Source organism: Magallana gigas, chromosome 10 (genome assembly GCF_963853765.1).
Source record: "Magallana gigas chromosome 10, xbMagGiga1.1, whole genome shotgun sequence".
In the NCBI taxonomy this organism is placed as follows: domain Eukaryota; kingdom Metazoa; phylum Mollusca; class Bivalvia; order Ostreida; family Ostreidae; genus Magallana; species Magallana gigas.
The window spans coordinates 15,393,235-15,418,436 of NC_088862.1; the positions used below are offsets into that span (position 1 = coordinate 15,393,235).

General features: G+C 33.1%; 2 protein-coding genes across 9 annotated transcripts in view; one reads left to right on the forward strand and one right to left on the reverse strand.

Moving 5' to 3' along the window:
• Positions 1–516: 516 nt before the first annotated feature.
• Positions 517–25,202, reverse strand: part of LOC105326853 (dnaJ homolog subfamily B member 6) — a 32,459-nt gene continuing 7,773 nt past the window's right edge. For 3 of the 8 annotated variants that reach the window (XM_011427062.4, XM_034454696.2, XM_034454693.2), the window contains exons 2-8: positions 17,564–17,696; positions 12,259–12,368; positions 11,669–11,860; positions 9,099–9,198; positions 5,832–6,023; positions 3,636–3,746; positions 517–2,224 (exon numbers count right to left, since the gene is read on the reverse strand). In XM_011427062.4, coding sequence (XP_011425364.2) covers positions 2,125–2,224; positions 3,636–3,746; positions 5,832–6,023; positions 9,099–9,198; positions 11,669–11,860; positions 12,259–12,368; positions 17,564–17,631 — 873 coding nt within the window. In that variant the 5' untranslated portion in view covers positions 17,632–17,696 and the 3' untranslated portion in view covers positions 517–2,124. Of the gene's footprint in view, positions 2,225–3,635; positions 3,747–5,831; positions 6,024–9,098; positions 9,199–11,668; positions 11,861–12,258; positions 12,369–17,563; positions 17,697–19,670; positions 19,781–20,594; positions 20,710–25,202 lie in introns of those variants that run through there. The other 5 variants (XM_034454694.2, XM_034454697.2, XM_034454700.2 and 2 more) reach the window with 5 other exon arrangements.
• On the forward strand, positions 21,009–25,033 carry LOC136272384 (piggyBac transposable element-derived protein 4-like). Its single transcript, XM_066073869.1, has one exon. The coding sequence runs from the start codon at positions 22,560–22,562 to the stop codon at positions 23,883–23,885; it is 1,326 nt and encodes a 441-aa protein (XP_065929941.1). The 5' UTR covers positions 21,009–22,559; the 3' UTR covers positions 23,886–25,033.

The window sequence follows — 25,202 nt, forward strand, 5'->3', positions numbered from 1 at the left end:
AAACACAATGTTTGGCGGAAAATAAGTTTTCAACAAGTTGGCGTAGATTTGAATTGGCATATTACTGAATGTTTCTATCCTCATACATATATGCATGACATTTAGCGACGTACAGTGTACTTTATTAAGCGGAAGCTGCATTCCACAGAAAACACCAAATAGAATACACGGCCAAATGGAATGTTTACAATATATTCTGGCAAAATAGATCTGCAAATGGGAGTAACGTCTATGCTGTCTAAAGAAAATAAGCTACTCTTTGTTTGAACCCATGCTATAGTTTGTTGGCAACACATTTTCATTTTATGATGGCTTTAATTTTATCTGTCGAAAAGGCTTTCATCTAAATTTATTAAGTCATTTGATAGCTAGGGGTTGTTTCAAATTGTAGACAATCTTGGATTGCAGAATCTATGTTTTATTTCGTTCCTTGAAATTCTGATCCACATTTTCAGAAAAGCTTTGTCTTGTTAACTGTAGCAGAACATTCATAAATTAAACTGCGCCAACACAATCAAATATAGCTTATTTATTTGCTATTTGGCCAAACATGGTAAAAATGAATGAATTCAAAGACAGTAATCAACTTTGATACATAATACTATGAAGAGAAGAGAAAAAGAAAAAAAAAACATTATACATGATAATATTGTACACAGCTGTTAAAATTATAAAGAGACACTTCCTCTGTATATAGATGATCCTACAACAGAGACTGGCCAGACATTTACAAAAGACTGTGTGGTAGCAAAGTGATGGGGAAAAAGAAATTAAACAAAAAACAAAATCATAAAAACCAATTGCAACATATACCACACCTGTGACATTTGCAAATGACTGACATACGATTTAAATAAAAGCTAAACACTTTAATCATCAATGACCAATATAGCATAGTACTCTTCACTTTACAGGTTGTGGAGTCTCCACTTCCAATTGTAGAGTACGTCTCAAGTTTCAAGGAGTCTGATTATTAAAGAGTCGCAGAAACAACAATGTTATATATAGAGTTTATCATGTGTTGAGACACTAGCATCAAAATACATGTATCAGTGAGAATTTTTATCCTCTGCTGTGGAAAAAGCTTCTATCTCATATAAATAATAATTGAAGCTTTACAAAATATTCAGAACATAATGATTTAACAGAAACAACTATGTTCTTTCGGTATCAATTTCAAAAGTCAAAAGTGCCATTGTTTTAAACAATAACATGAGATCCTGCTGAGAAAAAAAAACAACGGCATCAAACAATTGTATTCATGTTTTTCAATTATGCAATAAATTTTAAGCATATTAAATTAAAAATACATACAGATTTTGATATTTTTTCCCATATATGGCACAACAAACAGCTGAACATTGAAATATACTGAAGAGAAACAATCTGCCATAATAGCATGGTACCGGTATAACAGGCAAACAAAAACCCAGACAGTTTACATATTGTCTTCACCAAAGGCCCAAAAGCAAATTTCATGACATTCTTTAACATTTGAAAACAAAAAAAAATTTTTTTTTAAGTAAATTTTTCATCTTTCTTTGAAAATCTTCTACCCTGTTCTGAAAGAAGGTGATTCCAGCTTAAAGGAATCAAAAAATTGAACAAAACAAGTTGGAAAATAATCATTTCGTTCAGATATGTTTGCATTTCTTTGCAATTTCTCATTGTGCACTCATTCTGGTAAACAGCAATAGAGAATCTTGTAACGTAAGATTAACTGCGGCTACACATATCCGGACATATACAATAAACAACACACATACATCATCTACAGACAGTAAACACAACATATTGCAATTTGACCTTGCAAAAAAGGGTAAAAAAATCACCATTTTTTCATAACAATGAAAGAAGAAGCATGTAATTGCTTCACTTTCAGGAAAAAACATGTATATCTAAATTCAGATTTTACTTCAATTTACCATCAGAAAGTTACGAAAGATAAAATTCTGGCCTGGATAAAAGACACATAAAAAAGAAAGGTCCTGACCCCAATGCACTTTCAAACGACCCATTTACATAGTAAATATTATTAAGCTCTTGATGATATTTGACTTAATTAATATATAATGTTACTATAAATAACACAGATGCGCTTTAGTTGTGATTGGTCAGACACCTTCATCCCTTTATCGCCTGTTTCTCTTCACCATTTACTAGATGTTTGACCACTTTACCATCTTCTGTAACGGTTACCGTCTCCTTGCCATTTTCCACCACTCTGAAAGGGAGATATCAAAAATTTCTGTGATGTTGAATATGATGAAACTTCACTGATGTTATTGGAATTTCTTCACATTGTAGAAATATATTTTTCATATTGTTTTCACTTTCAATCTGCTTAAAGCAATATGAGCTGCAATTTTCATGTTGAATTCGTTTTTTTACAAAAATGTTATTTTCTATTAAAATGACAAAAAATATGATGGTTTTTAAATTTCTTTAAGCTATATTTTCGCGGAAAAAGCTGTCAAGAAGCCTTAATTGTAGCAAAATTGATTTATTGTCGTCCTGTACAAAAATTGATCTGCTATATATTCTCTCTTTTGACAAAAATTAATGATGTTTTCAAATCTTATTTATCATAAAAGTTTGAGTTACATTCAGACTTATCGTACTAGCAGGTTTTTGCAGCAAAATGAAATTCTAAAAAATACAGCTCATATTGCCTTAAATCATAAATTCTTAAGTCTTTTGCTTCCTTCTACATGTTCTATTGAAGAAGTATAGTGACAGGTATCTATCAAATGAATTTAATTCGGTTAACCTGTCATACAGTTTAATTCATATACTGTAAAGTTAACCAACATGTATTAGCGACAACTTTATTTCGCAAATTTTCATGACCAAACCTTTTCCTCATCTTTCTGTTGTTGTTACAACTACATGTATATTGATAATACTGGTCAATGGTGAGAAATATTCACGAAAATGAGGCCATCCCGAACAATTCTCACATGCAAATAAAAGTTGGTTTACAGAATTTTTATTGTGGGACAACTGTAGAAGCACATATTTTTGTAGGGTCAGAATCTCCTTGTTTTTGAACCAAATAAAATTCTGTTGGCATTAAATTTTGTTATATTGTAATCTCTTTGTATTCATTGATACTTTGGTTAAACATTTGTCATGGATTTAATTTCGTTAATTGATACTGCCGATGAAAATAATGAAATTAAATCCTCAACGAATATTTCTGCTTCTACAGTATATTATTAAGAATGAGAAAACAGACAACACTTTATTTACTTTATAACACAGCTTTTGTTTTCTGATAAAACGTGAAAAATTTATACCATAACAAAATTGCAATATATAGGATTTTCAACCTATAGCAGCAGATTTGCAATATAATACATATAAGTACTGTAAAGTGGTTATTTACACTCAGTCTGGTGGTTAAGTACACGTTTTTATGTAGACAAACATTAAATATGCAAATATGTGATTTATCACTCTACATTTTATATTTTTTACCATATGCACAGGTTTTTTTTCCACACTTTAAAGCCTACCGCGTAACTAGTGACAATTTTCCTCATGCGTAAATACTAAATAACCACTTTTACAGTATATACTCGCATAAAATGAACATGTACTAAAATTAATTAAGGCAAAGACATAAAACTCACTTTTTGGTCACAATTTTTTTGCCGTTGACAAATTTGGTGGATGTAGAGCTGGATCTGAAATTTCCTCCACCCCTGGGGCCACTGAAGGATGTACTGGAGAAATTGGAGAACCTGTCAACAAAGAACGATAAAACCGAATTACACAATGAAATACAGAGTTTCTGTCCCTCCTTAGACATTCACTAAGTACTTCAGGCCCCGCCGTCACCAACTTTCCTCAAGTCAATACTCAGCCTCAAATCTGAGGTTTGACCTCGAATTTATGTCCTTTTCTTTAAAGGATTTGAGTTGAGGAACGAGTTGAGGGATTTGAAAATTTTGGTGACGATGGAGCCAGGAGTCTTAATGAACCTGCTTTGTTCTGTTTTTCTATCCAATGAATAATAATTTTGTTATACAACAGTAAACATAAAATTTACTGTTATGAAAGATTACACCTTATATCGTAGTTACATTTTGACATTTGTGTTAAGTAAGCTTGGCAATTTCGTGGCCACTTTTAGACTGTATTGATCTCCTTTACAATAAGAGCTCTATTTATAAAACAAAAGATGTTTGTGAAACACTTATGCCCCCCTCCCTTGGAAACATCCACAAAGAAAATAAATGTAAACTGCAAATAACTGGAATTTTTCTAAGTCCTAGGGGTATAACTCTGCCAAAAATTGCTCTATCATACCCAAAATCGAACTTGACCGAGACATTATTTAGATAAACCTGTATACAAGATTTCAAATCAATATGTGCACCCTCTGCGAAGAAAATGAGCGGAAAGTGCAAATAACTGGAATTTTTTTATGTCCAAGAGCCATTACTCTGTCTAAAATTGCTCGATCGTACCCAATATTGTACTTGACCTAGATATTATCATGATAAACCTGTATACCAAAATTCATTCTAATATGTTCATCCTCTGCAAAGAAAATGAACAGAAACTGTTGGTGGACCGACAGACCGACCGACAGACAGCAGCAAAGCAATGTGCCCTCCCTTCTTCGAAGGGGGGCATAAATATAAAAAATTTGGCTAAATTTATAAGTCAAAACATAAAGATTTTCTTTTTCTTACTCAAAAGTAGTTAATAGCTAAATAAATAATATCTTAAAATTTGATGGTTAAATTTTTGAGCATCCAGCCTCATTAATACAAATGTGTATGTGTGTGCATGTGTTTTTAAAATTTAATGTTATTATACTTAGATCAAATTTTACAACATTTATGAAGACCTAGTTATCATCATATCAATCACCTCTAGGACAACCATTATTCCAGGAGAAGACAGTTTCTTAGAATAAAACTGTCAACTGAAACCCACCTACCAACCCCTTCCCCCTCATTAGAGTTACCAGACTTGTAATATTTTTACAGGTAGCAAAGAATGTTGAATTTGTTATTTTTCTTCTACATTGTACATGGTCTTATGTAATTATCTGCTTCTTATTAAAACACAGGTTGAAGCAGTGCTAGTTTATATTGGGTACGTTTGCAATGGAAATTCTGAAAAAATGGTCATTTAATTAACCGTGGGAATTGTATGACACCTATGATTTTTTTTTCAGCATGATTAGTTGCACAGCAACACCACACGCAAAGATCTGCACTTCAAACCCATACATGTACATTAAAATAAACACCAAAACTTTGCACCAATGGTCAAACTTTCTTTAAACAATTTTAACACACGACTAATTTGAAGCAATTAAATGGTGTTAATTAGGCAACACTCATACACTATAACCAGCATATTGTTTAAGTGTTTCAAAACAACAACAAACTTGACACTTCATCAGAGTATATAAACATCATCACAGTATTAAAATCATGATGCATTAATACACAATAAATGGTCAGCTATTGGTCATTCGATTATTCAACACTAATCTCTGGTGCTTTGACTACATCATGTATCTAAAACTGCTGTATACACTAAGGATTGTACTGTTGACATGATTCAAGTTCTTAACGTCTGTTTATATAGTATTTATAGAGTACAGTGAATACTGTATAAATGAAGTGTAATGATGAGGAAAGATATGAAGAGAATAATGATATCGTGAGATCCATAAATTTAATATGAAGATCAGTTTTTATTGTCGAATCATGACAAAACCTCATCATAATCCCCCTTCTGCAGACCCCAATCCCTACTAAGATCCCATTGGAGCATGCCAAAATGATGAATATTCATGAATTTACCCAGAGCTTGGATGCATTCCAAAATGGTCATCAAACAGAGGAGAATGGAAACCAAGCCCCATGGGGATTCCGAAATGGAGGAATGGCGAGTGTCCGACTGGATGGTGAACGCTCCGCTCGGCTACATCCCTGGGTCGACGGGAATAAGCCGGTCCGTCGCTTCTCTCCCGTCTACGCTGCATGCGTCGTCGACTGCGGAGATAATGTGGAATGCACAGGCTGCATGGATGCCCAACCCCAGAAACTTATCAAAAAACTCGCCTCCATCGAGTTTTTCCCCCATGCAGTTGTTAGTAAAAGCATTCAATAAATAATGATGTTAAAAAGAGCGAAAGGACAATAAACTGTACTCCATGCAAATTAGTTTGACGATATCCATTCTAACATTAACATGCATGCTATGATCCTCTCAATAGGACATTACATTGAATACATTTTTGATTTTTCCCAAAATTACCCTGAATCAGGCTGATGACAATTTCTATTGAGCAACCTATGTTCCAAGTTTAGTCAAATTCAGCTAAGAAGTGTCTCCTAAGAAGTTCTGACCATCAATGAAGGGGAAATACATTTAATTTTTTTTTACAATTAATGCACTCAGCAGACCCCAGCTCAGGAAATATTGTTTTTCCCCCATTAAAAAAAACTTCTTGAGTTGTCATAAAGTGATTGTATCATTCCATGGGATTAATCTGAACTTCTGATCATGTTTTCCATATTCGAATTCACTTTGTATCCTTTTGATAGGTGCTGTCAAAGCTTTATTTTATTCCATTTTAGTGATATTACCAATGGCATATATTTTTACTAGATATGCAATTTTGTAAGTAATAACTTAATTGCTTAGAAAAATTTCAGATCCACGTAAATGATCTCTGTTAATAGGGAATCATATTGTCATGATCTTTTGTTCTGATACAAAATGTACAAATACTTCTTTGATTGGTGCATTCAAAATCTTGGTTTGTCCGCATGGCCTCCTTATGATAACACAGAACTTCACCCTTCAAGGGTGCATGGTTCATTAAGTTTTACATAGCATGCAAACTTGTTTGGGATTTCCCACAGTACAGTAGTATAAAAAAAGAATAATTCAAAAGCACTTTAAAAGGATATACCAACAGGTAAATACCAAATCTTCCAACAAAGAAATTTACATGGAACATTAGTACTGAACTACAAGGAATGTTACAAAAAAATAAACAGGGAGGGATGACTAACAACTTCATCAATAGTCATAAGGGATATCAACAAAATATCCCAAGAGATATCAACATAATATCCTAAGGGATATCAACACAATATCCTGGAGGATATAAGGGATATCAACACAATATCCTGAGGGATATGAACAAAGTTAAAATGGTTATCTTGATATTCCCTTGGGATATCAACAGGGATATTAGCAAGGTTAAAAGGGATATCAACAAATTATCCCTTGGGATATCAACCAAGTTGAAAGGGATATCAACAAGAAACCTTGTTGACATCTCTTGGGATATTGTGTTGATATCTCTTATAACTATTGATATAATAGCAATAAAATAATAGATCTGCAAGAAAAATTAACATTAATTTTAATCTTGAGGAATTAAAACAATAAATTCACTGGGAATATCAATAAAGAAAAAAAATAAGGGAATATCAACAAACATTACAGGAAATCTTGGATATAATTACAGTTACTGTCAAAGAATAACAGCTAACAATACTGGAACTACCTGGTATTTTAAAACAATTACTTGATATCTGCACTATTTACTGGGAATTGTAGTGGAGGATATTTAGTAAAGAAAAAAAAATGTTAAAGGATTTCCATGGCATAGCAGCCAAAAATGTCTGGGTAACACTTCAATCTCATGATGAACAGTTCACCCGCAGGAGAATTACTTGGTACATGATCCCTCAGCAAAAATCAAATTAAAGGCTTATCAGTGGAAACTTTCAACGGCAAAAAATTGCAGGGCCTCTTGGCAAAATACTACTGGGTTAATCAAAAGTGAAAACCAAAGTAAAAGTATTTCTTTTCTAACTTTAAAGTCATTGACATCCTAAACTATCTCCCCAGTACTTATAAGCTCTCCATGAAACAAGTTATACACTGCAGACATAGATTCTGAAGCCGATTGTACATGCAAACACAAACAAAGACCACAAAATGACTATACAGTGGCACCTGGTGTTGAAAATATTCTAACAGCAGTAATAGTAACAAGTAAAACAGAAAAATTAGGTATCAGAATGTCACTTCAAGTCAAAAATTGACAAAAAAAATAAACAGAGAAAAACACCAAACAATTTATGCACAGGGTTGTCTCTAAGACCCAGGAGGCGGGGAATTCCCCCGCCTATAATGCCTTAATTACCCGGCTATTTTTGCATTTCAAACACAATGTTACAGTAGCTATAAGCAAGACCCCCAGACCCCCTGCTACTTTTTCATTTCCTCCTTCTACTTCACTTTTTAGAGACAACCCTGATGCATCTGACTTTTTTGACAACACAGCAGGGAAACCATACTTATCAGCTTCATATTCAAGTGTCCATTTATGAATATATATATATTTTGGAATAAGTCATAACCATGGTGTCGATTTAATATGACAAAGCTGCATTTAACACATACATTACGGAAAAATATTGAAGAAGAATTTGAAATGACACTAAGTTCAGCTCAGTTCTGTGTACATATGTGTGGCATGAGACAGGCTGGTCCAGCAAGAAAAAGATTCAACTGTCCCTAATATCTGCAGATGTTATGAAAATTACAGCATACAAGGGTAGAATTAGATCCCTTGTGCGATTGAGGACAACCCAGCAGAACAAGTAGGCAGAGTGCTAACAAATATATTTAGTGCTTCAGAAACCCTTAAAATATCATGCTACAAAATTCAACCCCCCCCCTCAAAAAATATGATTATTCATTTAAATATAAATCAATCTTCTTCTTTTATTAATCTCCCCCCTTTTCCCTCTGCACATCAAGTATCTAAGTCTCCATGTATACAATGTTTTTTCTCTAAGTGGGCTTAAATAACATATCAACGAGCTAAAATTGTTAAATTGGTAACAAGGACAAAACACAACATAAACATCACACTCTAATTACTACTACTACCATGCTGATAAATATACACATTAAGTCACGTTAATTCATGTACTTTCTGTGGTACTTAAAATGCAATTAATTCACAGGTCAATCATTCAGCGGACAAATGGTTCAGCTAAAACATCACCAAAAATATTCCCGTCCCCTCCCCTACTTACCCTCCATCTCCGAAAATGTCTGAGTGTCCTCCGAAAAAGTGCATGGAGGGACGTGTAAAGCCTGGAAAAGAGTCTTGGAAGTTATTGGGATTGTCACGACCTGGAAGTGGAAAAACAAAGGTCAGCTCTCTGAACCAAGCTTCCTCATGCAGTATCAACTGTGTTACATTTAGGGTGTATTCGTTTGGTCGCTAGGAGAACTGCATGAGTAGGGTAAATTAACCATGCGTCGGACACATACCTTTGATCGGACAACTTTGTTTATAAATATACAAATAAATGTGCATGCGCTCATGTGTTGTTTCGTATATTCCTGAATTAGAACAAATGAACTTTATCATTATTAAGAATTTGACAGTCACATTGTCAAAGAAATAGCAATATAGGCATCGTAAAATGACATCAAATACGCCATTATTGAAAATTAAGTTAACGAAGATTTTACACCAAAGCATTATTTGAATGTTGTGCGTTTGATTGTGAATTAGTGAAAATGCACTCTCTGCGTAAAATAATTAAAAAGAAGTAAGTTTTGAAACAAAATTTGATTAAAATAAGTCCAAGAAATTTGAACAATTAATGTCAAGGTCATTATTGCACCATATGTTCATTTCACCATGGATCGGACACAAATTAACCATGCATCGGACAATTTTCACTGCATGATTTCTTCTTATAATATGGAGATTATGTGCCCATTCCTTGTGATATACTTTAAATGAGAAGTAAAATAAAAATTTTAAAAATAATTGATACATTTTCCTCAGACCACTTAGAAATTGAGTTTTACGGATAAAGCCCTTTTAGTCCAAATTTCCTGTAGGAGCTGACACGAGAAAGAACCCCTTATGATAAATATTCCTTTAAACAGAAGCACTAGTCTAAATTCATATAGTACGTAGATTTGAGGATTTACATTAAAAAGAAATCTGAATAGCAATTGAATAAATTATTTTTTCCGTAAAGAACTTTTTCATTAAAACCAGAAAATGTTGTTATTTTCAATCTCTACTGTACTGCTATAACTGTCCGATGCTTGGTAAATATTGTCCGATCCATGGTGAAATAGTTCAACACTTCATTAATTTGCTTTATTTTCTACATTTTTTAACAATTTCCCAATTTTTTCTCTAATAATTAAGCAAGGGGAAAACCTGTAACTTTTAAAACAAGTTTTCTATATATTTGTAAGATATTTGATGCGTGAACAAAGGGAAAAATCCAAAGTTGTCCGATGCATGGTGAAATCACCCTAATCCTAACTTGCTCGTTTGCAGTATGGAGATCTCTGGTAGATCTACATTGTCTACTTTCTAAATAGCAGGTAGACAATAGAGATCTGCTGGAGAGTGGAGATATTCAGGACCAGTTCTGGAGGTAGCAGACGAATACACCCATATTTTTTAATGGGTTTTTCTTCTTCTTTATTTACATCATTTTTTGTGGGGTTTATTTCAATACAACTACATTCTACTCAAAAAGTTGTTGCATACAATCATTGACAATTTAGTCATATAGGTACAGAGATATGCATGCTTAATTTTTTTTTAAAAGAACTTTTTTTGAAATTTGATAAAAAGTGTCCTTTTTCTTGTGGCTCATACTGTGATACCTTATATCTGGTAATTTTTGCGAATTTTTGCTTTTTTCATGACCTCTTTTAAATCACAAATAATTGAATATGCAGAAATTATATCCTGTATCATTTTCCATAGGAAACTTTTTAAATAGCAAAAAAAGACTGACGCAAATTTAAAACGTTATTGATTTCCCCCATATTTGCAAATTTTGTGACACGCAAAAAAAACTGGATATACAGTAACTACACTACAGTACTATAAAAAATTTAGTAAAAACAAAAGTCATTGTCATTCAGTGTTCTTGCTGCTGAGGTCTTTTGGTACAATTTCTTTGGTTCCTGAAATACCTGTACTGTAATACATTGGTAACATAAAAGTCAACATCTTTTCAATGTGCCCTCCAATTACAGTAAAATACAGTTATAGCAAACATGCTTATAATGAATTGACGATTACAGCGAAATGTTTTCATTCCAGACCTAATGACCATATTCACTTAGTAAACTTGACAGATATATTGAATTACGCTTATAAAGAAGTGAAATTGCCGTTTCAGGAGCGTTGTTATAAGCGTACGTGTTTTACCCTATTGTTGTTGTATAAAAGACAAAAAGTATTGCCTCTGTAGAAAAGTATTTACGTGAAGCTCTTCACCTAGTTCAGTCAGAAAAATATAGCGACAATTAAAATATGGCTATCTTATAGAGGGAAAACAGTGGTCAGGGGCCAAAAACTTAGACAAGCTCGCTTTTGATCTTAATCTCACTTTTCCGCAATATGCTCCTTTAAATATCTAAAAGTGAGACCGAGATAAAAAGTGAACAACTTATCTAGTTTTATGGTCCCTTTGACATATTGATCCTGTATTAAAAGGAGAAAAAAAATTGTCACATTATAAATTTAAAGTTGTCTATCCTATATAAACCTGTTCACATGTGCAATCATAATGTCAAGTAAACAGGTCCATCAACACCTTTCGATGTATTTTACCAAAGAAAGCAGCAAAAGGATCCCTTCCACCGAAAAACTCCTTGAACACTTCTTCTGGGTCTCGGAAGTGGAACGGATGGAAGCCGGTGAATCCTCCGCCCATGTTGAAGTCGTTGTATCCACTCCCTCTTCCCCCTCCCCCGCCGGTCAGGCCATCCTTTCCGTACCTGTCGTAAATCTCTCGCTTCTCCTCTGTAAATTACACAGAAAGGTATAGACTGCAGTTTGTGCACAGAATATGTATGTACTTAAGAGGGCTGGACGGTTGAGGCCATTTCAGACTAAATTTCAATCTACTTGAGAAGAATTGAAACAACAAACATTTATCATTTATTTTAATATTTTGAAAGAAACTACAAGTTACTTTGAATAAGAAATTCTCTGAATTAAAATAAAGTGTAATATGATATTTGCAACATGGCCAATCAGATTGCTGCATTTATACCATGTGGACATTTATTAGTGATTTTAAATGATGTACATAATAACCAAATCATAAGTATTAGTTCACATCATTTAACTTGTAAATGGCCCCTTTTGCAGAAAAAAGTCTATGTATTATAACCACATATACAGCACATTTGCCTTACTGTCTGATAAAACTTCATAAGCCTCAGAAATCTCCTTGAACTTTTTCTCTGCTTCCTCCTTCTGGTCGGGATTTTTGTCTGGATGCCATTTTAGTGCAAGCTTTCTGTAACTGTAAAAGAAAGGCAGAATTATAGGATGTTTATTACAATAATACATTAAACAAAAATTTTGATTATCCGAGATGCACATGCCTCCAATTTTTTTTTCTTTTTCTTTTTTAAAAATACAAAAATCTAACATTTTCTGATAGTACCTAATTTCTTGTGATGCCTCAAATCATTAATTGCATAAGAAACACACAAAATTTTGTCATAAAATCTAATATTAGTAATTAATCACAATCTCAACAAAGAAATAGGGTACCATAACATCTGAAATCATTCTTAGACTAAGGTATGCTTTGCTCAGCAAAAGGGATATGAATATTTCACTTTATTTCATTTGTAAAATTTCAAATTACCACAATGCGCCCTCCCCTACATGTATGTTTTTTAAACAAGAACCCAACAATTCGGTTTCTAATTTCAAAATACTTCAACATGTTCAATATGTGGGCTATTTGAAGCGCATTTTACAAAATGGCATTGTATTAGTAATCCAAAGTGGTGTGCCTGTGTGACAGGCTGCACCAATATTGATCAATTGTGTGCACTGCACATCATGCATGCATGGATTTTTACAGATATATTAAACCTCTTTGGTTTGTTTAAATTGTTTTGCTTACCAGCTCAACTGTACATGTATTGTGCAACTATACATTTTGCCTACAGATGCAAGTACCAAATTGAATACATGTATGTACATGTACTTTAATTGTAATGCAGATTTTCAATATTTCTGGGAATTTTATAAATCTCCCAAAATGAGATTAATATAAATGCCATTAGCATTTACTGGGTAAATTTAACATTAAATATTATTTATCAATACCAATTTTTCAGGCACTTTTTGTAAGAAAAGATATAACATTGCCTCGATCACTATATCAACATCCATCAAGGAATGTGCAAACATTGCAACACTAATAAAATTATGACCTCTTATAGTTTGTAGTAAATAATTTCCCCTGGGTGTAAGAATCAGATTCCAGGAACTGCATGCATGCATTCCGCAAGGTGGCTGATAAATCTTCAGTGAAATCTAAATCTTTCTGATTGGTGGAAAATTTTTTGCCTAGGATCATAACGTACCAGTGTTAATGAGTAATAAAGGTAATTAGGTGTGATACTCATGGTAAACAATGGGCAGATGGCTTTTTTTTCAAAAAATCAAAACCAACTTTACTTCTCGATCTGTCTAGTACCTGGTCATCAATTTTGTGATATCTGAGTCACCTCCGTGGTTATTTATATTACCCAACGAGACCAATCCTGCCGAATTTTCATTTCTAAAATTTTTCTTTAATCATTCCCTGTTAGATTCGGCTTTGAAGGTCGAAGTGAATTACCATGCATCTACAGCCTGGGAGTGGAGAGATGGTTCAATGGTACAGCTGTTTTCTTCTCACAGAACATACGCGTGTTTAAAGAGTATGGAGAAATGATGAATCATTCATAAAAAGTTTTGAATGAAATGATTTCTCAAATGCAAAGGAGGTTGAGTTTCAGTAAAAAAAAAAAAAAATCAAATATAAATCAACCTATTTCTTTACAGTAACTGCTAAGTTAGTATATCTGTTTTGGGTAAAGTGAATTAAGACACTTATGAGTATATATACCCCAGGTTAGGTTGACCTACAAGATAGATATTTTTTAAATATAGAGATGGTAAAATAAAAACCAAAATTATTAAAAAAAGAATCAAAATACCATACAAGGAGTAAAGCAATTTATCATTTTTGAAGGAATGGAGGGGGTCTTCTGAAATGTTTAAATAAATTTAGAGTATCAATACAGTTAATACATCTAGCCAATATTTTAGAGGGTTTCCAGATGCTTCACCAAGAATAAGTTAATTGTGGACAGAAAAGTGATGCATATATCTACATGCACATACATCTACACATACAGTGTCATTTGATTCACAAGTCATACTCCCTCACTACATTATCATATTCATACTCTAGAACTGTTACAAAAATAGATTTGTTTGTTGGTAATATGAACCTATATTTTGAAACTGCATGCTATATCTTTTCAATGCCCTAGCTTTAAAATTCATCTCATATTGCTGTGACTTTCATGCTTTTATACATAATCTACCCCAGAGTATAGATTTAATTCTTTGGTTACAAGTAGTAAGTCTAACAGTCGCGACTCATTTACTTTTTCACTGATTTATGCTTTAATTTCATAGTCTAGTTGCATGTTATTTTAAATACAGATTTATGACCTGTAAAGTATACTGTATACAGGGTTGCTTTCACCCCATGTAATTTTTTGCCCTTCTACACTTGCAAACAGTTTTGCCCCGTCTTGAATTTGCCCACAGTTGTGTTTTTAAAGAGATATTTGAGACACTGTAATTTGCACAGTCTAAATTTGCCCTCTGAAACCAAGGGCGAAAGGGGCGAAAAGAAAACAGGATGAATATTTTTCTGTCTACAGTATCATATTTGTGAATAGGGGTGAATTCATGCCTGTGCAATAAGTTACTACTTTCTTGCAAAAATTGTTTCTGCCCTATTTTTAACTGCAAGACCATTAACAAGACTTATTATAAATTGTGTCTTATATACTTAGCTTACAGTCATGTAGCAACTGTTTTTTAAACTGCATGACCATTAACGAGTATAAATTGTGTGTTATAATACTTCGTTTACAGTAATGTATAGCAACTGTTTTTTACTGCATGACCATTAACGAGTATAAATTGTGTGTTATAATACAATGTACTTAGTTTACAGTAATGTATAGCAACTGTAAATTTTGCCTAGTAAGTGCCTCTTTCTTGTAACTCATTTTTATGAGATAATTCAGAAAATATTAAATTAATGATAAAACAACGCGAAGACTCTTCAATGATTTCAAAGATTCCTCTTGTTCCAAGACATCAAAAATTAAAATTTCAAGTAACCAGTAAAAGGCAAAATAAGTAATAGTTAATCTTATGATTTCGCGGTTGGTAAACAAGAGACATATAAACTCTCTTCCTAGAACAAATCCTGTATTGTATGAGCTTGAAGAGCCATGATCTTGACAGAAACAATCCACTGACAATGTAAGTGTCAACAGCAATATATACAGAGGTATGTACCAGTATAAAGCCACCGAGCTATTATACGTATAAGATCCTTACTGGTTGTAAATACTAAGCTCTAGCTAAGAATCTGAAGCCAAGCAAATGCTACACGATCAGAAAGATATTTTTACTTGACTTACATCAGAAATGCCATTAATTTGTTTATCATATGGTCGATGTTCTACGAAATCACTATAAAACTACAGGTGAAAACTATGTATTAAATTCTGATCCCCCTATATATAATACAGGTTGTAATATGTGGTATAACCTTACTTTTAATAAATCAAACTTCTATGCCTCCTAGTCCCTAAACACTGAGTGTACTGGATGACAGTTAAGTTAGCTTGAAGCCTGATCTGAGATGACTCAAATCGATCTACATGTTTAATACTTAGGATTTATGTAAGCTGGTCGAGAGATTTAAAGGATACATTGTATATCACCATCAGATTCCCTTAGCCAAATAATATGATAGATTTTTTTGTAAATTGATCGAAAAAAAAATTATGCTCTGGAATATATTCTTCCTCTGTGCTCTATCATTGTCTATGCAATATTTAATTAAAAGGTGCACTGATGATCAATACTGGGCCTTATTTCATCTACTAGGGAACACATAGTTTACATGACATTGTACTAAAGGTTAATAGACTTTTTCTTCTGGTTATATATATACATTAATATAATTATATACATTAATAATGTTGTTCATATTACTTGAGTTTTGTGGGTGGAATCAACAGTTTTGAGGCAATGTAGATAATGGCCAATAGATTCAATAGATTTATCAATGACATACGCTGCCAACACTACATATCTTCTATTTCGCTAAAAAAAAATGTTTAAGAGTTTGTCCCAACAACAAAATACAAAAAAATTTGGCGGCCAACTAATATTAACGAAACCAATTACAGTGAATTTTGCTTTTAAGATTTGCTAATAACTGACTTTAATTCCTTATAAAAGAAAATTTTGATATTCAGGATTTGGGGGACAGCCTCGGTGGGTTGATACACATGGATATAGATATGGTAGGATGGATTCCCTCACCCCGAATAAGTTTAATACATTACTTAGGTGAGAGAGTGATGGAAGAAAAGATGTCCTAAATAATTATATAAGTATCATACATTATTCAGGACATTCACACTGGTAAATTTGGTACAGAAGTCTTGGTGACAGCTTCCATTAATCCCTGCATGATGATAAAGGACATTTCTATGTAAACAAATATCATCCCTTTACCTCATAATATAAACACGGAAAGTGTTGGACCGTGACCATCTTCATTAATCTCTAGGTCAGGGTGTGACCCAATTTTTTGCTACCTGACAGCTAGCATACAGCAAGTCACTTGAGGACATCTGATATTTACCTGAACAGCCCTTCAGAATGTTGCATCTTATCTTCAAACACCCCCACCCCCTCCCACTCATCTTCACTTTTGTACAACTGATATACAATAGTGTAGCAATGAATGGTTGTAGAGCAACTTGTATCTAATTTACAATACAGTTATTATTTTTGTGTGGTGAATTAACCTAGTGTTACAACAGCATACATGTTATAAGTTTATACACTTAATAAGAGTTGATCTTGATTTCAGCACCCACCCCCACAACCCCAAACCCTCTCCATCAAGCTTACTATTACAGTCAAACTTTGTTATCACGAACTAGATGGGACTGTTTAAAACTTTGGGATAGCTGAGTATTTTAGATATCGAGGGTAAAATAGTTAAATAATAAGTGGTTGGGACTTACAAATCACTTCGACATATCTATTGTATTCGAGATATCATAGACCGAGATATCAAAGTTCAACTGTATATAAATTACTTTGTAGCCTGTTCAAGAGAGCTAGCTATCACTCAAGAAGGCAAAAAAGGTCTCTGGTTGCAAGGCTTTCTGGGCCCTCCTCCTCCACCCCTTCATCTATATGTGGCAATTTCTCTTGCAGATATCTGATAAATTGAGGTCTCCCCCCCCCCCCACCCACCCCCAAACTATCTTAATCTTTGTTGTTTTGGTTACAGTCTAGCTCTCTCCACCCAACTCCCCCCCCCCCCCCCCCCCCCCCCCACCAAACCCATCTCAATCTTCATTTACTTCATTTACTTACGCTTTTTTGATTTCCACGTGACTGGCATCTTTGGCGATGTCAAGAACTACATAATAATCCAACTCCATTATAATGTATCAATCACTCACTCACACACAAAAAGGACCGGGTTATAGAGACGCTGGATTATAACCTACAAAACAGGGAAAAACAATATCAATCAATTATCAACCGATAATAAGGATCAGCCGCTTATTGGCTTGATATTAATTCTCATAATATCCAGATGTTTTGTTTCTTAGCATATTTGATTGTACATTAATATGGCTCAAATCATGTATTTCTAATAAACATGTGATGACAAATATGTTAAATGATAAAGAAACATCATACATGTCCTTTTTCTGTTTAAATAATTTACATTTGCATGCAGATGGGTTAAGGCACTTGGTTCATAAAATGCACAGGAAATACATGTATGTACTAGGGAAAAACCTTACATTTAATTTGAAATCAAAATTTATATACATGTATCTTATTATCTGAAAATACAATGTCCTCTAGTGAATGACACTTGTTTACATACATGTTTGCATCATGACAGTAATACATGAAAAATAGGAAATCTAATAAGCCATCTCATCTGATGACATTACAGAGTCATATTAAGAAATCAGCATGGCGAAAGAGCAAACAATTGTTATACACAATCATTTTAAGTATGATTACAGCTAGGGTATAAAAAGATCCTGATAGCTGTTATCACTGCACAAATCCTGATATAAAAAATCAACTTCATCTAAAATTTGACTATAATACCAGGTAATACAATGCGTAATTAATTTAGTTAGATCTTATCATCAATGTTTCAACTTCTGAATATTCTGCGTTGTTAATTTTGTTTATGTATTCTAATTAGCTCATTAGCATTCCCAAATGTATAGCCTTCAACTCACATTAAATAACAATAGTAAAATAATACTACGCATTTAATCTGATACATACTTGACATATAACATGTACTAATGTTAATTGTTAGAGAAAACATGTTTTTATTTAAATTTAACACAGACATTTATATGTGTAGATTATAATTCAGTGGATGAGACACTGTCGAAAAAAGAAGAATTTCAAATAAAGAGATGCCAAATTCATGCAGCTAGGAAAATCAAATTTTCAAAGTACATACCATACACATAAAAATCTAGCTATATTGTATGAGAGTCGATACCATGGATTTAAAAAAAATGAAGATGAAAATCCTGATCAGTTAATATTACAACCCGTTTCCTCAAGAGAATCATAGTGCAGTGCCCTAGCTAGCATAACAGCTAAGATATTTCTATATATACATACAATTATACAGCAAACAAAACTTACTGTAAAAAAATCAGCTGACAAAGGATGTTTTCAAAACAAAACTCTAGATACAGTTACGTGCCCAAATTAAATGAAAATTCATCTAGTATCCATCCCAGGTTAAAAAAAGTCAACTTCCTGATCATGAACCACACAAGAAAACGTCCATAATAACTCCACGGATATAAAACACAGAAAAAAAACTATCAGCTGGAAACCCCCCACACAACTGCTAAGCTTGTGTGTGTACCTAAAAATAGACCCAATGGCTAGGTCGAAAATATTCGCCAACTCTCTCCTTTACAACACACAGCAGAGTAGCATATACCACTGTATCCTGATGATTTTTCGCAATGGCTAAGCTAGCTAGTCCATAATACTTACTTACTTCACCATTAAACACACATTATATATCATAAGTAACATTATCCAGTGTCCCCTTTTCTGATAAAATATATGAATTTATATATAAAAGGTGATAAGAGTCAGAAATTTTCATGGAATTATCATTTACCTGCTAAGATCTGGCCTACTGCCAATTCACCTAGTTCAGAATATAAACTAAGTACAAATTTAAACTTTTCATGTCCGAGACCCATTCATAATTTCAACACGATCTTCAAATGTCGGCTGAACCTTAATTGACCTATATTCTTCAATTTAATATACATCAAATTCATTCATAAATACTTATATTTCATTAGCTTCTTGAACAAATTACTACATATTAAAACCTGTGTCAAGTCTGCAGGATTTCCTTGAAACCTGACATTTTCAGATTTATAGAACATAGATCTATATACCCCACCTTGCAATCCGATCTAGATATGACATCGGGCATTTAATTTTCTACAGGGTACATGTAAGTATGTGTACCTGTGTCCAAATTCTACATGTATGTTTGAACAACGTATATGAAAACTTGCATTGTATGCTTAGGAAAACCCTACTTTTGGTTTACACTCTATATATATACTACACATTGTGTTCTGCTAAAACACTAGTGCACAGGTACTATTGATTTAGTAAGATTAAAGATTCTAGGAAATAAGCTGAAGCCCGACATTAGATTAAGGGACTTCTGTAAAGGTGTAAAATGTCCTGTATGCAATAAGCTGTTATAAAAACAACATTATAACCCTGAAATCTTATAGGTCTTAAACCTCAGCTGCGGATAATGACACAATTAACAGTAATGCAACATTATATGTACTTTGATTTCACAGTCCTTGGGGGTATATAAATGTATTAAAGAATATACTAATTCACTATCAATGCATTTATCAAAACCCCTAAAAGGCATAAAGGTACATGATATTACATTATATTTATATAATGTGTGATGTACACCATGTACAGTATTTGTACATGTATGAAAATCATTCTACTGGGTTCTCATATTGACATCCAACTGCTTTTAAAAAAAAATTATTTATATATTTAGCTTAAAAGGTCCTCCTTTTTACAACCAGTAAAAACATACGTGTATATGTGATTAAATGTCAGACTCTAATTTATTTTTAACATGTATATAAATATACTGTTATAGTAACCTTTCGAAATGACACCCAATTTTTATTTATCTCTGAAAACCTCAGTGCTTAATTTATAACATTAAATATTACCTTAGAAAATATTGCCTTTTGAAAACAAAAACCTAGAACAAATATATACAGAGAGTACAAAAATGTATCCTGATTCAAGTCCTACAATCTATCATGACATTATTTACCTGAGAATAACAGGTATGGTCCCTATAGATTGAACTATCCACTTCAGAACAGAAGTACAAACTGAAAGTTAAACTGAATATACTTCCTCCTTACAATCAAGCACTATTGTCATTTTCTTGGAATTCTTTTTTAACTGTCAAAATCTATTCAAGGAATTAACAAAAATCAGCACTCAAAGTAAAAAAAAAAACATGTCTTTAAATTAAACATGCATTGAACATGTTGAACATTTTCCTCAAGACTTTAGTGTTTGACTTTCTAGAAGAAATGGATGCATTTATATCTTTAATATACAAAATCTCCACTGATTACAGCTTGAATATATATTAAAGTCAGGTCTCTATCATCTTTTTAATAATCATATCCTGATTTTTTATACAATATAATTGCCACAAATTATGTCTCCCAAATAATCTTAACCCTTGCTCTGCTGCGCGCACATATATGTGCGCATTACAGAGTGTGCGTTACCATGCGGGGCGCACATATATGTGCGTTTCAATGAAAAACAGACGATCACATTTTGTCTGGATGATTTTTTTTTATATTGCTCTTATTTTCCGGTAAAAGTCTCTGAAATATATAATACTGGTCCATAATTTTAAGATTTATTAAAATAAAATGATTACATACAGGTTTGGTTACATTTTTTTTGCATTTTTCTCCAGTAAATAATGTGTTGTATCGGCGCCATTTTTAAAAGTGAAAGCGATAGTAGACGCCGACATTCGGTACCCTGATATGAATCAACCGATAAATTTTATCGCATGTTTATATCCCTCTTGTATTTATTAATGTTCATATCAAGTACACTTATATTTCTTTTTCTTCATTATATAATTTTTACGCATTTATTGATAGTATTTTTCTAATGTTATATGGAACATTTTGTATACAGTTAAAAATAGATGTAGGTGGATTCCACCTCGTATTATTCTTATAATTTTCAATACTAAAAGAAGAAAGAATCGATAATCACTAGCTTAATTGCCTTTCACGTCTAAAATTTGTATTACAACAACAAAACAATGGTGTAACACCTATGCTTTATTGTTTGGAAATTTGGAGGGAAATTTAGTTAATGATATAGGCGTTTAAACAACGCGACAGAAATGGCTGCTGCACACGTGTTTTCGTTGTTGGTGTCTGGTGATCTAATTACGTAAATAGGAGATAATACTATAGCAAGGATAGTAAATCTAACATTTGAAAGGTATATATAAACACACCATTCTTTGTATTAACTAGTTTAAAGGAAATAACGCCGCAATCTTAGGAAGCACTTGATCTTACGGCACCGGAAGTTGAGATATGACGCGGCGATCAGCTGTTTTGTATCGTTTGGACTACCGATGATATATTGGCAAAAATATCCATTTTTATAAATTAAACAATGAAATCTATTGGTTGTTTTCGTTTTTTCAGTGTTAATACAAACTGAATTGAGTGGAATATTTGTTTGTTTCATGAGAGATATACAATTAAACCCTGTTGAAAATATGTAAACAATATGCTCGATAGACGTTATGGCCGACAGAGATAACATAATAGAAGAAATCTTTGCAGATAGCGATAGTGACGGTGAGGACAATTTTGAAGGCTTTGATTTAGAGGATTTAAATACTACAGAATTAGATGATGAATCAATTCATGCCAATTACAATGTTTTGAATAGTGAACTTTGGAATGAAGGTGATAGGACTCCCTTACCGTTAAGTTTTGAGCAGGAACCAGGTTTACAAAAAGAAGTTTCTGATTCTGATTCTCCGATCGAATATTTTGAACTTTTTTTAGATGACTTTGATTACCAAAATATCTCTGATGAAACAAACAAATACGCTGATCAATTTCTTGCAAACAAACAATTAAAGGAAAAATCTCGCTTTAAAAAATGGAGGGATACAACATCTTTAGAGATGAAGAAGTTCTTTGCCATTGTTATAGCGATGGCCATCATAACATAAATGGATATTTCCGAATACTGGACCATTAATCCAGTGACATCAACTCCCTTTTTCCCCAGTGTTATGTCCAGGGATAGGTTTTTACTCCTTCTTGCCTTTCTTCATTTAAACGACAATGAGAAGTATATTCCACGTGGAGTCGAGGGCCATGAACCTCTATTTAAACTGGGCCCCCTATACCATAGAATCCTTACAAAGTTTCGTTCTGTATACAAACCCAACCAAGCTTTGGCCATTGATGAAAGCATGGTTGCCTGGCGAGGCAACTTATCATTTCGTGTTTATAGTCCAGACAAACCAGTCAAATATGGGTTAAAAGCATATGTTTTGTGTGACTCAGAAAATGCATATTGTTTGAGATTTAAATTATATACTGGTAAAAAATCTGTACAGCCATCAGAAAACGGGGCAACATATGATCTAATAATGGATTTAATGAGAAACTATTTTGAAAAAGGGCATATTCTTTATTGCGACAATTACTACAGTTCACCGCGTCTTTTTATGGATCTGTGGGTCCTCGGGACAGGAGCAACTGGAACTGTACGCAGTTACAGGAAAGGTATCCCAGACAAATTAAAGAAAGCTCAGCTTAGCAACAGAGGGGACACAGCAACCATGTCATATGGACCTTTGAGCTGCTTAAAATATCTAGATGCAAAGGCTGTGTACCTAATAAGCACCACTGACACCTCTGTCAATGTGGAAACTAGAAGACCTGACTTTATGAGAAATCATGAAGCAAAAGTTAGGCCTTCCATGGTTCATGTCTATGATCAAAAAATGGGTGCTGTTGATAGGAGCAACCAAATGGTGGAAAATTATAAACTTGGCATCAAAACTATGAAATGGTGGAAAAAACTTATTTTCCATATTATCAATATTGCAATTGTAAATTCTTATATTTTGTACAAAGAAAATTGCAGTTTCAACAATGCCATGGTTCAGCGCCATTTCCGAAGAAAGCTCGTTGAGCAGCTCATCCAGAGCTCTGGAGGGAGCATTTCAACACCACTTGGACGACCTGCCCCCAGAGTTCTGGAGAGACTTACAGGGAGACATTTTTTGGACAAGTTGATGGAAGGAGAAAAACCTCTTCATCGCCAGTGCATTGTTTGTGGACCAGCAGAGAGGGAGATGCTACCCCCATTAAGACCAGGAGAGAAGCGGAAAAGGCGATGTGGCCACATGACCAGCTACAAATGCAGACAGTGTAATGTGTCGCTATGCATTTCTCCTTGCTTTGAGATTTATCATACAAAGCAGGAATTCCTTTTGGCCTACAAGAGAAGTCGATTGAGTTCAAATTCCTCAACAGAAGAGTAATTTCAATTGTATAAACTATACATGTAAGAGGAAAGCCAGAGTTCTTTTTATTGAAGGTTAATTGAGCTTTTGTTATTGTGGTACATGTCTTTTCCGCTTTTCTCTCTGTGTGAAATAAGTATGATATAAAATAGAAATGCTTTCATGATTATAATGATTATATAAATACATCAGAGTATTATTTGAATTCAGAATTATTTTGATTCTTGGAATTTAGAGTTTTTAAGAAAATTGCCCTTAGTTAGACTATCCATAAGAAAAATTCATGTTACCTGTCTAAGTTAGTCTAACCAAGGGCAATTTTCTTAAAAGCCCTGAATTCCAAGAACCAAAATAATTCCAAATTCAAATAATACTCTGTTTTATCGTTATACACAATTGCCTTAAATGGTTATTTTAAAAAACAACTGGTATTAAATAACTTTGCTTTTTAAATAGCAATTTCATGTACATGCAGAAATATGTTAGATATATTTTTGTTGGTTTTGAAGGCTCTCAACTTGTCCAAAAAATGTCAACCACTTTTCAAATTTCTGAAAAGTTTAGTGACATGTATGTTCATATAAATGCATATTAGCTGAAGAATGCAGTGCTATGCAATGTTATGCCCGATTTATATTTTGTTGTATGAAGTTTTGTTTGAAGCTCAAGCTAACTTAGAGTACAGTGCCTCTTTAAAGTTTTGATGCTGTTATTAAAGTAACTATCTTCTCTTTTTCTATCAAATGTACTGATGCATCAACAGATAAGTTGGATGGAAAACTGTGTCAGCGCTCAAGGTTTTCTGACATTATTTTTTGCTCTATGCACAGAATAAAAACCTGACCCGATCATTTTATAACATATGTTTCCTACTATGCAAGTAATTCAAATCATTTCTGAAATTGTATGCCAATAATATTAACATAAATTTCAACAAACTGGAAGCACTGTGCATGAAAAAATGTAATTGATGAAGTAGTCAACATAAATAACGCGTTATAAATGTTTAAAATGTGGTATTGAGTTTTAACGTGCTTTGGTGACCTTGACCTCTTTGTATGTGACCTTGGGAAATATCTTCTTAAGAAACCTAGAAAAAATGCCACCTGAAAAATGATTGGTCTTAACTTTTTACAGTGATATGATAAAAATTCAATTAATGATAAGTGTGAAAATGTTCTTGAAATTGTGTCAAATCACAAGGTGATATTAGTTCATTGAAATGAAAATTTTATGACTATGAATTAATTTTGTATTATTTTGTTATTTTTGTATCATATCTAAATCATTTGTCCTTTGGTTCACTGCCATGAATAAAATTGATGCTAATTTAAA